The sequence below is a fragment of the Phytophthora sojae genome (assembly GCF_000149755.1).
Source record: "Phytophthora sojae unplaced genomic scaffold PHYSOscaffold_4, whole genome shotgun sequence".
Classification (NCBI taxonomy): Eukaryota; Oomycota; class Peronosporomycetes; order Peronosporales; family Peronosporaceae; genus Phytophthora; species Phytophthora sojae.
This window is the reverse complement of record NW_009258118.1, coordinates 2749666-2765836: the sequence shown is the minus strand read 5'-3', so window position 1 is coordinate 2765836 and position 16171 is coordinate 2749666. Positions and strand designations below refer to the sequence as shown.

General features: G+C 56.5%; 3 protein-coding genes across 3 annotated transcripts; 2 read left to right on the top strand and 1 right to left on the bottom strand.

Annotated features, from left to right (window-relative positions):
- Positions 1-877: 877 nt before the first annotated feature.
- Positions 878-1267, top strand: PHYSODRAFT_397164 (hypothetical protein; the record flags this gene model as incomplete). The annotated part of the gene is made up of 1 exon (XM_009528158.1): positions 878-1267. A coding segment is annotated over one exon (390 nt), but the record flags the coding sequence as incomplete, so codon positions are not given.
- An 8282-nt stretch (positions 1268-9549) lies between these two features.
- PHYSODRAFT_314768 (hypothetical protein) lies at positions 9550-13124 on the bottom strand (the record flags this gene model as incomplete). Its single annotated transcript, XM_009528157.1, has 10 exons — positions 9550-9740; positions 9878-10059; positions 10126-10211; positions 10279-10689; positions 10757-11074; positions 11148-11300; positions 11389-11520; positions 11591-12022; positions 12091-12290; positions 12374-13124. The coding sequence occupies 10 exons, from the start codon at positions 13122-13124 to the stop codon at positions 9550-9552; spliced, it is 2856 nt and encodes a 951-aa protein (XP_009526452.1).
- Positions 13125-13561: 437 nt separating this feature from the next.
- On the top strand, positions 13562-14581 carry PHYSODRAFT_264201 (hypothetical protein; the record flags this gene model as incomplete). The annotated part of the gene is made up of 1 exon (XM_009528156.1): positions 13562-14581. A coding segment is annotated over one exon (1020 nt), but the record flags the coding sequence as incomplete, so codon positions are not given.
- Positions 14582-16171: the final 1590 nt, after the last annotated feature.

Here is a 16171-nt window from a genome sequence, read left to right as displayed (position 1 = left end):
ACGTCACACTCGTCTCCACCGGATCTCCATCTCATGCGACCAATCACATCTCACCGAAGGGTCCACGTATCCATGGGGTCGGACATGGGTGCAGACAAAAATCTGTTTTCACATCGTGTCAACCGCCCCTCTGCTCAGGTTCTTTCACAGAGGATCTTGCCACCGAGGTGACAGGACATGACCAGACCCATATACAATGGCTCCCACTCCGAATGGAGGGTCGTACCGATTCGCAAAACCGTTGAGAGAGTATTTCCGAGAACGCATGTCATCCAACGTCCCATCTCCGTGCGGGTCTCCGCACATCACAATCCAACTGGCAGAAGCAGTCTGCCTCAAAACACAATCCATTCTCCATCGAGCGACTCATCAGTGCCATGGGCGAAGCGAACGACACGGCCGAGACGCCTGGTAGCAAGCCAGCGAGCCCGGCACAACTTCCGCTAGCTCCTCCACGGAGAGGCAGTGACGCGGGTGCCAACTTGGGCTCGGATGGAAGCGCCGGCGGCTCCGGCGACAAGCGTGCGTCCAGCGACGGCGTCAATCAACGCTGCAACTCCACCGAGAGGATGAGCAGCGGTGCCACGACGATCAGGCGCGCCGAGGGCGACAACAAGGGCGCCAACTTCGAGAGCGAGGACAATGAAGGTGGCCGGCAGTCTCCAGTGATTCAAGAAGGTCATGGGTTCGCCGAGCGCGTGCTCCGCAAGCAGCGCAGCATCTCCGGGCGCATCCTGTCCGCGCAGGAGGCCCTCGCCATGCCTGCAGGTGCAGGCCATCCGGCAGCGACCAACTTCGGTGCGCCAGCAGACAACCGGTCGCCGGCCGTGTGGGACCCACCTCCTGAGTACAAGCCGGACGGCGCATTCTGTATGGTCAATTCTGTATGGTCAGCGTCCCCGCGCGTCTGGAACACATCGGCGGCAACCGCTTTGTCCGCGACGGGTATGGCGGACAGGAAGTGCTGACGTCGATCGAGGGGCTCACTGCTACGGACCTGGCCGAACTGAATGAGCTGGTCGGCGAGCGTGAAGACGTCAACGAGTTCTTCGTTCGTCCCCTGGCCAGTTCGCCCAACCCGACCGAATTAGAGACCCTGCTCAATTCTCTCTCTGCGCGTCGCGAGATGGCATCCATTCTGTCCGTCTACGAGTGTCGTGACTTGGCTGCACGGGTATTCGGTATGACCACCATCATGCGGCGTATGCTCGTCAAGTACCGATTCATGCGGCACCAAGTTGAGACGCAGGGATCCGGTACGGCTGACATGCTGTTCGCCGCTCAGAAGGAGAACACACAGCTCCAGATCGCGTTGGGTCAGTTGGTCGGGCAGTGGCAGGTCATCACGGACCACCTCAAAGAGGAGAAGGAGAGAACCACAGAGCGTTACCGGGCGGACTTCAAGAAGTTGATGACCGAGCTCGAAAACGAGAAGCAGTCTCTGCGGGACCAAATCTCAGCTCTGGAGGCCAAGCTCGGTACGTCCAACGAGTGTGTCGAGTCTCTCGCGTCTCACGCCTTCGATGTGGACCGAATGATGAACTTCCTGAACCGCAACCAGACCAAAGGGACCGGAAACTGGCGTCGTCTGGAGGAGCTGTTCAAGCGCCACAAGCTTGGTACGACTCCGCCGTCCGAATGGCAGACACTGATCAACGTCACTTCGGCTGACGACATGTTCGCGGAGCCCGGTCCGTTCAGCTTTCGTCACGAGGCCGACACCGTAGAAAAAGACAACGGCGACGAGTCCGGACCGAATGGCGACTCCGGACCAAGTGGGGGTGCCAAATCAAGTGGCAGGCGCGTCTCCATTCTGGATCTCACCGGTGACTCCAGACCGAAGGAGCAGGCTTCTGCACAACCATCATCCGGTACAGCCAAGCGTCAACATGAGGTGCCGGACCAGGTGCAGTGGCGCCCTATTGCATGGGATGCATCAAGTGACGTTGCTCGCCCGGTCGGCAAGGAGTACCTGATTGACGAGAAGACTGCGTGCGCCTCCTTGGCCAACCTCCCGATCGTGTGGCGCAAACTCCGCACCGACGTCCAGTTGGTCATGCGCACCGGATTGACGTATCACGCTGCCATGAAACTGCTGGACCAGGATACCATGGCTCACAACATGTTTTTCCCGTTCGGGTTGTCCTGCATGTTGGTCCGGATGATGTTCTGGATCCGCTTGGACTCCACGTACTGGACGACGTACGTCCCGTAGATCTACTACCTGCACGCAGAGGCGATACTGGAACGGTGGGCCGATAACGAAGAGACACCGGAATACTGGCTGGGCCTGATCGACCACACTCAAGACGAAAGCGACTTGCTTCTCGGACCGGATGACGACGAGGGCGACAGCGAGAGTCGTGACGCCACGTGGGAACCCAGTGCGGAAGAGAAAGCCAAGATCGCTCGGGCCGAGGCCAGAGAGGATGAGCTACGTGCGCTGCCGGTGCTGTTACGGGATTCGTCAAGCACTCCAGATCCGGTGTCGCCTCTTCGCAGGTCCAAGCGTCGTACCAGTTCGATGTCGTCACAGTCGGATTCGGTGTCTAGTGCACCCTCGGCCAAGAAAAGGAGGAAGGCCCGACCGAGCGATGACCGCAAGAAGTCGCCCCTGGCCCGCACGGACATGGGCGACCTCACACCGGAAGAATTGATGGTGATCGAGAAGCCGGGTCCGAGCGTCACGTCTTGGGGTCACAAGGGGATCCTGACTACGTTCGCACCCAGTACGGTCAACGCTGTCAACCAGTCTCCCGGGTTCCCCGATTACGCACCAAACCACAATGGTGGTTCGAAACCTCTGAAGGCGCGGTTCCGACCCGACGAGTACGAGGTCATTCTGGATAGCAATCCCGGAGGGCGCATGTTCCGTCGACGCGTCGTGCCCCTTCTGTTTCACAAGCGCAGCGCGCTACCGGATAGCTATCTCGAGGTTCTGTCCGAGGTCGTGGCCTACATGAAGGAGGACGCGCTGACTTTCTGGCACGCAGGTCACTGGGTCACATTCGATGCGGACAGCGTGGAGGCCGCCAGGTCCCAAGTGGCACGCAAGAAACGTCATGACGCGGCCATCAAGGACTACAACAAGTTGATCGCCAAGCTGAAAGCGTCTGGATCGCCCAAGACCATCCTGTACGAATCAGGCATTTGGGTGTACCCCGCCAAGCTCTGTCACTGGATCCTGTTCGACCGGTCGGAGACAAACCTCGGCACCGAGCCATACACAATGATGGAGCAGTTGGCAATTCTGGACCGCGCGGAACCCGCCCGCTTCCAGTGGACCGGGGATGGTCCACCAACGACCTCGTCGCTGCTCGTCCTCATGAGATCCGAGACATGCTCCTGCCTCCAAACGAGCTGCGCGGCAACTGGGTCTCTGTCAAGCACCAAAACTAGTCGCGCATTTGGCGTCGCCATCTGCTAACTACATAGTTCCACATACTCCATGTTCATCACTCGTCCGGCTCCCAGCTGTCCTCAGGCAACAACGCCGCATCGAAATCGTCGTCGTCATCCAGTTCGAGCTCCACGGTAGATCGTTTCGGGAACAGCGCTCGAGGTTTAAGGCGACTGATGTGTACCCACGGGTTGACGCGGTATCCTGTGTCCTCAACCTTGAGCTTCACGCGGAAGTCGTCATGAACCTCGTCGATCCTGAACGGCCCGTGCCACATGTGAGCCAACTTGCGGCTCAATCCTGTCTGGACCTTGGGGATGTAAAGTCATACCGAATCTCCCTTCTCGAATCCGGCCTTCAATCGTTCGGAGAGTTCTTTCCACTTTCGTGTCTGCTCCTCAGATCGTGTCCGCTTCGCCTGCTTCTGAAGATCTTCGGCACATGCGATCGCATAGCTGTAGTCGCGCTGAAACTTTCGACGCCACTCGTATGTTGTACGCTCAGGCACACTGGATGGTTTCGGCCCTAGCATCGCCGACACCGTTCCTTGTGCGTCCCAACCGTGCACCAGATAGAATGGGGTATCCAGTCTGGTCGCGTCGAAGGAGGTATTCAGTGCGAACATCAGTCGTTCTGCATGGTCATCCCAGTCAGATTGGTCTGCTTCGGCAATGTAGGCGCGGACGCTCCGAATGGCGGTCTGGACAGACCGCTCCTGTTGGCCGTTCGCCTGAGGGCGATAGGCCAGGGTCGCGCGTTGACGGCTATCCAACAGCTCCCGGAAGCGAGTGAACACCTCACTCATGAAGCGAGGATCCTGATCGTGTCTGATCATCGACGACGCACCGAAATTCCGAAAGACTCGCTCTTGGTATGCCTCAGCCACATCCTGTGCCGTCGTAGACGACATGGGTTTACACATCACATAGCCCGAGAATGAATCTGGAACAACAACAGGAAAGTGTAACAACAACAGGAAAGTGGAACAACAACAGGAAAGTGTTTCCCCGTGCTGACATGGGCATATGCGTCACGAAATCCATAGACACCACTTCAAGTGGACGCCGAGGCTCGATGTTACCAGGCGACGGTCCAGGATTGGGAGGTCGCCCCTTTCCGCTTGCACAATCGACACACTCCTTCACAAAACGTTCGACGTCGGCGTACATACCGGGCCAATAGAACTCGGTCCGGAGTCGTTCGTGTGTGCGCGTGATGCCTTGGTGTCCACCTTGGAAATCCTCGTGAGCGTAGTGCAGCAGGTCGGCATACAGAGTCTGGGGCACCACCAGGCGAGGCTCATCCTGTACGTCCCGAGGTCGGTCCCGTGTGGAACGCGCGAGTCGGTACAGAACGCCCCTGGCGTCCAGCGCAAACAGGTCAGAGAGCTTCGCGATCTTCCGCAGTCGCCTGGGAGAGTATCGCTCCAGGTCTCCACTCAGATACGCTTTCACTTCTGCGATGAACTCATCCTGGTCCTGGTGCGCCTTAATTCGGCGCCACCGTTCGGCTTGGAACTCCAGCGGACCCAATGGCTCGCTGGATTCAGTCTGCTCCTGGGTTCTCGACCGGGTTAAGACCGCCATGACTCGGGCACAGTTGTGCAGTGGTGCTGACTCAGGATCCTGTTCGGCACTGTCCGGTGTCACCTCATCCGGTGTCGCTGCTGCCTCGGTCGCATCTCCATTCGGTACGTCTTGACCAGCTTCGGCTACATCCGGTGTCACAACTACCGGTTTCATCAGCTTCTCGTGGATCTTTGACACTCGCTGCAAGTGGGTTCGCTCCTCTTTATCCTGTACGGTCCACGTGGCGCCAAGCGCTAGTGTCTTGGAGGTTAGGCAATCCGCGGTTGAGTTGTACATACGCTTAGCGTGAACCAGTCGCAACGTACTGAATCGCCCCTCCAGAGTTTTGCATTGGGTCAAGTGTCGTTGCAGGTTGGGCTGGTTGCAATTGATCAGCCCTTGGGCCTGCTGTATCACGATGCGAGAGTCTCCAACCACAATCAGGTCCGTTATCCCACGGTCAAGTGCCATTGTCAACCCATTCAATAAGCCGTGATACTCCGCGTCGTTTACCGTGACATCGTTCAGAATGAAGCCTTGTGCCTCCAGTACGTCCCAACCGGGTAGGCTCCACAGAATGCATCCGCAGCTCCCTTGACGTGTCGATGTCTTCGCGGCTCCGTCGAAACTTAGCACGATCCCTTCAAAGTTGGCGTCCAGCATTTCCACACTGATAACCGGCGGCGGCTTGACGCGCCCCTTGGCTGGGATCAGCGACTCCGCAATCCGGTCCAGATGCTCCCAGGGGGTAATACCCGCACCAAGTATAGCAGCCAGACCGTCTTCGTCTCGCTGGATACGGCGAACCTCCAGATCCCACTGAGATAACGCGACGCCCCACGGCACACAGCGTCCATCCGCAGATTTGGACTGGATCACCCACTTGAGTACCGAATAACGGGTGTATACAATCAACGGACACCCCTCCAGGATCGTCCTGAACACATCCACCACTCTCATGACCGCAATGACTTCCTTCTCCGCGACGTGGTACCGAATCTCTGATTCATTCAGCACGCGCCCCGTGAAACGCACGGGCTGGATCAGTCCGTCATGCTCTTGTCCGAGGACCGCGTAGGCGGCCCACTTGTTTGCGTGCGGGATGATGATGAACGGCTCGGTCCGGTCCGGATGTCGGAGCAACGGGGTAGACACAATCTTCCGCTTCAGAATCTCGAACGCCTCCTTCGCCCTTGACAAGTCTCGACCGGCGCGCACCTGATCATCGCTCAGCTCGTACAGGACTGCGGCCACTACCGGAATATCCTCGATGAACTTGTGGTAGTCATTCAGACTGCCCAAGAAAGACTGAATGCCCTTCAAAGTAGACGGGAACGGCAGGTCCAGTACTCCCTTGACGATCTTCGGTGTCGCTCAGAGCCCTTCAGCACTGATCTCGTGTGATAAGTACGGAATCGAGCGCTTACCGAATTCGCTCTTCGGCAGGCTGACCGAAATGTTCCAGTACCCCAACCGGAAAAGTAGTGCATCTAGGTCGATACACAGTTGATCCCACGTAGGCTCCCCGTGCGCGATGTCATCGATGTACGAACTCCGTCCGAGGACAGGACCCATCTGCATCGGTGCCGGAATATTGCGCTGGAACACGGTCATCTGGTTCGTCAATGCAGGAAATTGTCGACCGGACAGGATCTCCTCGTCAGATTTGGTACCGCTCAGCGCGACATTGTCCTCTTGCGGCTTCAAGCCCAGATAATCCAGTACGTCCTGATCCACTTCGGCTTCCTCATCGGGCGGCAACCGGACAAAACCCCACAAGCAATTGTTGAGCATCTGCTGGTAGACCAAATGAGCATTCTTCAGACCGAATGACATGCGTCGCCACTGGTAGTGACCGAAAGGCGACACGAACGCCGAAATGAGATTGGCTCGCTCCGTCATCCTGATCGCCCAGAAGTCACTGGCCATGTCTAGGCTCATGAACCACATCGCACTCTCGAAACCGATCAGAAGGTCATCGATGAGCGGGAGTGGGTATGGATGAAGCCATTCACAAGTCGATAATCGATGCACATCCGAATGTCGACTGCAGTTATCTTCAGCATGATCACAATTGGTGAAGCCCAGGGTGATGTGGACGTCTCGATCAATCCGGTCTCCAGCAACTTCTTCAGCAACTCATACACCTTCATCGCGAGATGCGGTGCGACCGAGCGAGCTCTCTGTGCGACCGGCTTGGCATTGCCCACATCCAGATCGCAAACGACTCCACGAGCTGGGGCAGGCGCTGCATTGCCGTCGCCTAAGAAGATTCGCCGGTGGTACTTCAGAATGCCACGCAACCGGTGTTCATCATCCGGTCTGCTCACACCAGGTTCACCAACATCTGTTTTGTCAATGTCACATTCGGGGCTCAGATCCTGTACCTCCGGGAGAAGCGCTAGCTGATCCCGTAACTGCGACAACAGATCGCTCCCTTCGTGGATGTACACGGCAGGCTCAAAGTCCAGTTCTTCAGCATTCAGTCGCATAACCCGTTCGTACTCCATCTTGAGCTTCTGGACGAGAGTGCCGGACAGAATCTGGGAAGCTAAGTCGGACACATCTTCCGCGGTCTCATCCGGTTCGTCTCCCGACACTTCGTGTTCATCCGGTGCGACCGCGTCGAAAAAAGTGTCTTCATCTTCGTCCAGTGTAGCACTCTCATCCTGTGCGACCACGTTAAAGAACTCGTCGTCATCATCCGATTCGGTATCATCGAAGGAGATTTCATCGCCGTTCTGACTGGCGGCTGGTCCCGGTATGTTGACTGACTCGACTTCGCTGGTCGGAGGTGTTAGGCGTTTGAATGACTCCTCTTCCTCAACCAGGTCTTGCAGGACCGGACCTTCAGGCAGTTCCACGATCTTGTCCGACTTGACTGCTGGATTTTGTAACACCGCTGTGGAACACGTCACGTCCTTCTTTCCGTCCGGATGCATCATCAATTTGGTCGGCCAGGTGTACTTCGCAGGTTCCACGGCGGGCGGTTCGCGATCCCAGAGTGCTTGCAGGCGACGCTGCTCTCGCAACTTGCCCTGTTTCGACAAAGTGTTCTCATAAATCAGCACCTGCCATTCCTTGTACGCCCTCGATCCCGGACGGACAAAACGCACCACTGATGGGAAAAATCCATACTCCACAATGTAGGTCAACGTCGTTCCGGCCGTTATCCAGAGGTTGTACTCCGAGATGTTCACCACCTTGACCGCCTCGGGCCAGGACTTCGCTCCGTACACGATCTTGGTCACCCATCGGTCGCCACGTCCGGCCCACACCACTTCGCGTTGCGGGTTGGCTTGGCCGAACCGAATGCGCACGACAGAGGTCGGAGGTACAGGGTCTCCGGCGCTTGGACCGGCAACCTCATCCCTTGCCGACGCTGCACCTTGTCTCCGTACATGAGAACAGGCTCTTCATCCGGTAGCTGCAGAAGTCCCTCGCGGATGCATAACCGAACTCCAGCACAGAACATAAAGTTCATACCCAATAATACGTCCACACCTTCACCGATATTCGCGACCCAGACATCCATGACATAGACCACTCTCGCACCGAGCGTGATCTTGATTTGGGTGCTGGCAGAGATGTAGGTGGGTTTGCCACCCAGTCCGGACACCTTGATCTGTTTGTGTCGGTTGAGCTTGATCTTGAGTCTACGCGCAAGATCCAAACTGATCATACTCACCGACGCTCACACAAGTTGCGCCGAAGCACAGGTTCCTACGCTAGCTGGTTCTGCGGCTCGAGGGTGGCCGGCCAGGAGCACGAGGAGTAACAACGAAGGTAGCGAAAGTGACGGACAGTGCATATGAGGACGACGCATCAAGTAGGGTGGCGGGATCCGTGGGGAGGGGCCACGGGGGCGCAGAGTACAGTGCAGTCAGTACTCTGGCCGTGAGAGATAACGTCTCCGAACGTCGGGTTCGTTCGATGGCAGTGACGGACGTTGTCTCGCCCACTTGCATGTCCGGCGGGAGCCGCCTGGGGCTTGCCGGAAGCCCAAGGTGTCCATGTAGCTCCCTCCCAGCCGTCTCTATTCCCGAGACCCGCCGTGTCGTTGACGGGTCAGCCGGCAGCTGTCTGATCGTCGTAAGCCTCGCACTTGTTGGCAGTCGGCGTTGAACCGTTGACCTAGGTGTGGACGTGGTGACTAGTGTGCTCTCATGCAGGAAATGGGAATTGGGCTTCGGGTTAAGCCGAGTAAACTACAGTGCTATGGAAATTCCTCGCCAATTTTCAGAGTGAAATCATCGCTCCTTCAAGACCCTCTCCGTAGTGACCATGCGGTCTGTTAGGGGCATTGCGTGTTAAATGTAGGTATCTTAGCGCCGCTGAGAACTGTGAATACCCCGGACGACCAGTCCAGATACCCCGAATATTATACACCCCTTCTCTTGAATTTGTTACGGAGCCTGGAACAGGCGCTGGACTCTTGGTTCCATCCTTGTCAACCGTACCAAAATCATCCTTCGCGGAGCAGTAGGGTGATCTTGCTGTTTAGAACATGCAATTTGCCGTTCTGAAGTTAATAAGGTGTAGCTATCCCTTGTTGATTCACAACAAGTCTATTGCATTCAATTAGTAGAGTTTTTGGAGCTCTCGCAGAGCGGCCAGGCTCTTCTCCGCTGCGTGCAAGTCGGTCTGCAGCTGCGTGAGGCGCTGCGCGTCCTGAGATTGAACGGATTCAGGAACCTTGCTGGCGTAGTGGGGTCCCTGTTGGCGGCGAATGAGTGCTTCTGCAGCGGAAGCACTCTTTGAGGCACGTTTTTCTAGCCGGTAGATCTCGCTAGCTACACGCTGCGTCGTTTCAGCGTCGTCCGGCACTGCTAACAACACTACAGATCACGGAGACAGCAGGTAAGATATCGATTAAGCTCACAAGAACTGCTCATAGCCGGGAACAAACCTCGACAGGAGTCGGACACGGAGTGCGTCAGCACGTGTGAAGACGAGAGCAAGGAAGAACCCTCAGCGGCAGCTTTGATATCCACGTTCACACGGCACTGAGTCTCAAGGTCAGGCCGCGCATCCTTCAATTCGGAGTGCACAGTTGCGTTCGAGCACATAATGTGAATAGTAGGGAGCTCACTGTACACACAATCACAACTGTTACAAGAAGTATATAGCAACAAAAAGAGCGATTGGCCAGCTTACTTGTCACCAGCAGGAGTCGCATTCGGGGCCAGCACCTTGACGGTGTGACGAAGCGACCGGATCCCATGAATCACATCGATGACAAGCTAAAGGCGAGTAATAGGATAAATCAGGAAGTTGAAGCAATCAAAACGACAGCAAACAAACACTTACCGCCATCCTCTCTTCCGCATTCGGATCAACCCAAGAGCTCATGTGGACTTCTTCCGGGAACTCAGAGCACAAGATTGAAGTCTCCACTCCCTGCTCGCTTGATGACGCAGCTAGTGGGTCAGCATCGCGGATACGCTGCCACAGCTCTTCCGTGACAAACGGAGTAAACGGATGCAGCAGACGCATCGAGTAGTCTAGACACCGGTGCAACGTGGCTTGAGCGCTACGCTTCCGTGCATGCTGCTCGTCTACGTCAACGTTTTCCTCTAAGCGGTTACCGTACAGCACAGGCTTGCTGAATTCAATGTAGACGTCACACAGCTCCTGCACGAAGAACCGTTGAATGGCAGCAACACTGGTCGCAAGCTGGTTGGCAGCGATTCCTCTGTTCACTTCCGACACTACACCAGCCTGTTACAGTATACAAATGACACTGTGAGTGCGCGAATCTTCGTGAGCAAGCACTGCTTTCACTTACCAATCGACTCATAATCCACCGGTCTGCAAGAGTCATGTCATCACGCAAATGCAGGAGGTCTACGCACTCGTCCGCAGCAACACTTGCATCCGCCTCCAGCAACGGTAAAGCGTAGCGAACAGCATTCCACACCTTGTTGCAGAAGTGACGATATGACACGACACGCTGCACGTCCATGTTGATCTGCCGGCCTTGCTGCAGATACGAGGCCAGCGTGAAACGCAACGCATCAGCGCCACAGGTTGGGATGCCCTTCGGAAATTCCTTCTTCAGCTCTTTCTCTGCCTTCTTCAGCTCGCGCGGACCAACATTTCCGCCCTGATCAATAACAAAACATCGTCAGATGATCTAGCACGTTAACAGACTGATTTAGGTCACTTTTGAGGCTTACCTGCAAGTCCGTAAGTAGCTGCTCCAGGCTGATGCCATTAATTACATGCAGTGGGTCGATGACGTTTCCTAGGCTTTTTGACATCTTCCGTCCTGTTTTGTCGCGCACCATAGGGTGCAACAGCACCTTCTCGAATGGTACGCGCCCGGAGAACTGCACAGGAAAGAAACATATCGCATCACGTGGGCACACCTGCGCGTTAGATCAACTCGGCACGATTTGAGAAAGATATTACTCGAACCTCTTCACAGAGCATGGCCATTCGTGCAACCCAGAAGAACAGGATATCGGATCCGGTCTCCATTACATCCAGCGGGTAGCTAGAATTTAGATCCGTCGTGACGGCAGCGTCATTACTTGCATTGGGCCATCCCTATCAGCACGGAGTAACATGTTAGTTGTGCAGATCAACTCGCGACTAGTAGACCACTAGAGCAACTTACAAAAGCCGACAGAGGAAGCAGGCCCGAGCTAAACCATGTGTCGAGTACGTCCATATCTTGTTCGAGGTCATCATCTTGTAGTTTGCATCCAAGTTCAGCCTCAGCCTTCTGTCGAGCCTCCTCGAGAGATGACGCAACAAACCACTTGTCACTCGCTTCAGACACGCTTGCGCTGCCAGGTTTCAGACGGTACGCCGGGATACGGTGGCCCCACCAGAGCTGGCGGCTGACGCACCAGTCCTGGATATTGTCCAAGAAGAAAAACCATGTGTGTGCGTGTGACTTTGGCTCAATAGCCATCACTCCGTTGCGGACGTTGTCCGCAGCGCGCTTGGCCATGGCACTGCAGTCCACGTACCACTGCGGCATTAGCAACGGCTCGATGACGTCTCCTGAGCGTGAGCAGATCGATAAAGCAGTCGGGTGGTCGAGCTACAGTATCAAAATGCACTGATGTCAATCGAAAGAGATGTGATCAGCAACGGCATATTCCAACGCACCTTGTCAACGTAAAGATCCATTGCCTGCAGCTCCTCGACGACACGTTGGCGCGCGTCAAACCTGTCCATCCCAATAAACCGTTCATCAATGTTGCCGCACAGGTTTCCGTGCTTGTTCATCACTTCAACTTCCGGCAAATCATGGCGACGACCGCACTCGAAGTCCTTCGGGTCGTGAGCCGGCGTGACCTTAACCACACCTGATCACCGAAACCAGCACCACACAACCGTTAGACCTAAAGGCGCTTCAGTAAACAATAGCTATCAAACCCGAGTGTCGTACCAGTGCCGAGCTCCATGTTCACCAACACATCATCCGTGACAATCGGGATGCGTTCCTTGGAGAATGGGTGCACCACGAATCTCCCATGAAACTCCTTGTACCTTGGGTCTTCCGGGTGCACGGCAACAGCAACATCTCCAAAAATCGTTTCCGGTCGTGTGGTGTCCACCTCCAAGAACTCGCCGGAATCCGAGTCCGCAATTTGGTATTTGAACCTGTGCATGACGCCAAACTCCACCGCCTTCTCCCTTCCAGGCAGCATCTTCTTCGTGGGCTTCTCCAGCTGCTCCAGATCCACTTCAATGTCCGAAATGGCAGTCTGCAACGTCGGGCACCAGTTGACCATCCGCCGTCGTCTGTAGACCAGCCCCTTCTCATGGAGCTTCACGAAGGCGTCCACCACAGCCCTCGACCTCTGCTCGTCCAGCGTGAAATACGGTTGGTCCTTCTTCACAATGGCTCCAAGATGGTCGATCTGGCTCATGATCCGGCCCCCGTACTGCTCGTTCCAGGCCCACACCTGTTGCACGAAGGCCTCCCGTCCCAGGTCGTGGCGGGACAGGCCCTTCTCCTTGAGCAGCTTGCGCTCCACGACGCTCTGCGTGGCGATGCCCGCGTGGTCCAGACCCGGCAGCCAGCGTACGTCGAAGCCGCGCATGCGGTGCCAGCGCGCGATGGCGTCCTGGATGGTCACGGTCAGCGCGTGGCCAAGGTGCAGCGCGCCCGTGACGTTGGGCGGCGGCAGGATCATGCTGAAGACCTTATCAGAGGGCGATGCAGCCTTGCTCTCCAACTGTGCGCTTGGGCGCAATGCCTGCTGCCAGTGTTCCTGCCATCCTTGCTCTACAACCGTCGGGTCGTAGGTCGGAGCCAAGGGCGCCGTCTTCACGCGCTCCCGCAGCTCGCTGGACAGAGGAATGGACGGAGTTGAACACGCCGATAGAAAGGAGGAGGAGTGCAGCGTCGGACGCGTCCCCAGACAGCGCGAGAGGCTCCCCGTAGGGCGCAGCAGACGCCCCGAAGTCACACCCTTGAGGCAGCCGCGCCGCGCCAGCATGTTGCTCTTTTGATATGCGGCTACGATGGATTCGTGTGCGCCACACATGGATACACTGCAGTATGGGTACCTTTTTGTTGTGCTCCACATATGGCTACAGTTTTCATTTCAGCCAACCACTATCATAAAACATGTCGGTGCTGGTGGAGACGACGGTGGGGGCGCTGGTGCTCGACCTGTACGTGGACGAGTGCCCCCGGGCGTGCACCAACTTCCTCAAGCTCTGCAAGACCAAGTACTACCACGGCTGCCTCTTCTTCAATGTGCAGGAGAACTTCATGGTGCAGGCGGGGGACCCAACGGCCACGGGAGGGGGCGGGGACTCCATCTACGGCCAGCTCTACGGCGCGCAGGCCCGGTTCTTCGAGGACGAGCTGCCCAAAGCTCGAGGGAAGACCCACGAGGCCCGTAGTGGGCTTCTAGGTATGGCCTCGGGATCGGCCAACCAGAACGCGTCTCAGTTCTACATTACCACCCGCGCCGAGGACATGGCGTATCTGGACGAGCAGCATACCATTTTTGGCGAGGTGGCCGAGGGCATGGACGTTCTTGCCACAATTAACTCGTTATTTGTGGACAATGACTACCGGCCCTACCAGGACGTGCGTATCAAGCACACGTACGTACTGGATGACCCGTTGCCGGACCCGAAAGGGCTGGAGGAGCTCATCCCTCCGTCGTCCCCCACGCGAGAGAGACCCGAGCAGGAACAGGTGGAGCCGAGACTGGCGGCCGACGAGAAGCTGGACGAGAATGAAGGCAGGACCGAGCAGGAGATCGAGAAGGCCGTGCGCGAGAAGGAGGCCAAGTCCCGCGCCGTGGTGCTGGAGATGATCGGTGACCTGCCGGACGCAGACGTCAAACCTCCAGAGGAAGTGCTCTTTGTGTGCAAGTTGAACCCCGTGACGGAGAGCGCAGATCTGGATATGGCTTTTTGCAGGTTTGGGCCGTGCAAGGCGGAGGTGATCCGAGACCAGAAGACGGGCGACTCGCTGTGCTTCGCGTTCGTGGAGTTCATGGACCGCCGTCACTGCGAGGAAGCGTACTTTAAGATGAACAACGTGCTGCTCGATGACCGTCGAATCAAGGTGGACTTCAGTCAGTCGGTGTCCAAGCTGTGGAACAAGGTCAAGCGACGTCCGTGGGAGAAGACGAGCAAGCGTGATGGCGATGCGTACTCGAAGGAAAGGAAAAGTGGCGGTGGCAGTGGGCGACGGGAGTTGGGCGGCAATCTGCGGTTGAAGTCACGAGGTAACGACGACTTTAAGCTCGTGGAGGAAGAGGAAGTTGCATCCGGTTCAAGACGCCGACGTAGCCGCAGTCCAGCTCGTGAGAAGCGCAAACGCAGTCGCAGTCGCAGTCGCAGTCGTACCCGTGCTCGTGCTCGTGAAGAGCGCCGCCACAGCCGTGATCGCAAGGAGCGAGGACGATCCTCACCACGCGACAAAGATTCGTCGCGATCGAGGCGGGAGCGTGAGAGAAGCCGCAGTAGAGACCGCGAACGTGGCCGGCGTCACAGAAGCCGAAGCCGTAGTCGGGATCGTGGAACGAGGTCAAGGCGTTGAGTTTTGACGTGAAGTTGGAAGCATTTTGTAGCAGCTGCATCGGATCTCATGGCAGATACTGGACTTAAGGTAACGCAAATTCCAATGCCTTATAGCACAGGCTGTATGTGAGATCTCGTGTAGGAAAGGAATGGCAGAACAAAACCCATGCGTTCACCACGGCAAGAACATGAACTTCCATTGAAAAATTGGTAAACTTTCCATTTCATAAAGTAAATTTAACTTTTTTCTTGTTGAAATAAACAACTTCCATAGTAAAGTTCCAAAACGCGTCAAGCTTCAATTTGCCTGATACGGAGAAAATGGCGCTCGCCCTCGCGCCGCTGCCGGCGGCGTGCGACGCCTTCCCGTTCGTGGCGAACATGACGCTGGGTCCTCTAGGCATCGACTACGTGCACATGCACTACTGCTCGCTCTCCGACCTCCCTCTGCTCTCCTTCTCCCTGCTGTTCCTGTGGCTCGCCGCTCTCTTCTACTTCCGTGCGTCTCCACCATCTCATCTCCTAGAAAAAATATAGTTATCGTGATATTATCCCTATTTTTAACTAAGTTTATCCATCCCTTTGTTTCTCTCCAGTGGGAAGCACGGCCGACGGGTACTTTTCCCCCACGCTGGCAAGTCTCAGCGACCGCCTGCGGGTTCCTCACGACGTGGCGGGCGTCACCTTCCTGGCCTTTGGGAACGGAGCTCCCGACGTCTTCTCGGCCATCGCTGCGTACAGCTCCGGAGTGGGGGAGACGGGGGTCAACGAGCTGCTGGGAGGAGCTATGTTCGTGTCCACCGTGGTGGTAGGCGGCGTGGCTGTGGCTAGTGCTGTCAAGGTGCAGCGCTGGGCCTTCGTGCGAGATGTGGGGGCGCTGATCGCCTCGCTGCTGCTGTTTCTGCTGCTGGCTTTGAGCAGCAGTGAGAGAGATGTCGGGGATACAGCGGTGGCTGCTCTGATGTTTCTAGTGATGTACGGTATCTACGTGGGCAGTGTGGTTTTCCCAGCGTGTGTGGCAAGGTACAGAGCAGCTGAAGACGACGTTCGTGATGCAAACCTGGCGGGCAAGGCGTCGCTGATGATTTCCGCGTTTTGGCACGCATTGTCACCGAGAGGCAAGGATGCTAAGAGAGTGAAGCGACAGGGACACAATTACGCGTTTATCACGAGGTCGGAAGCTGGGGTACCTAGT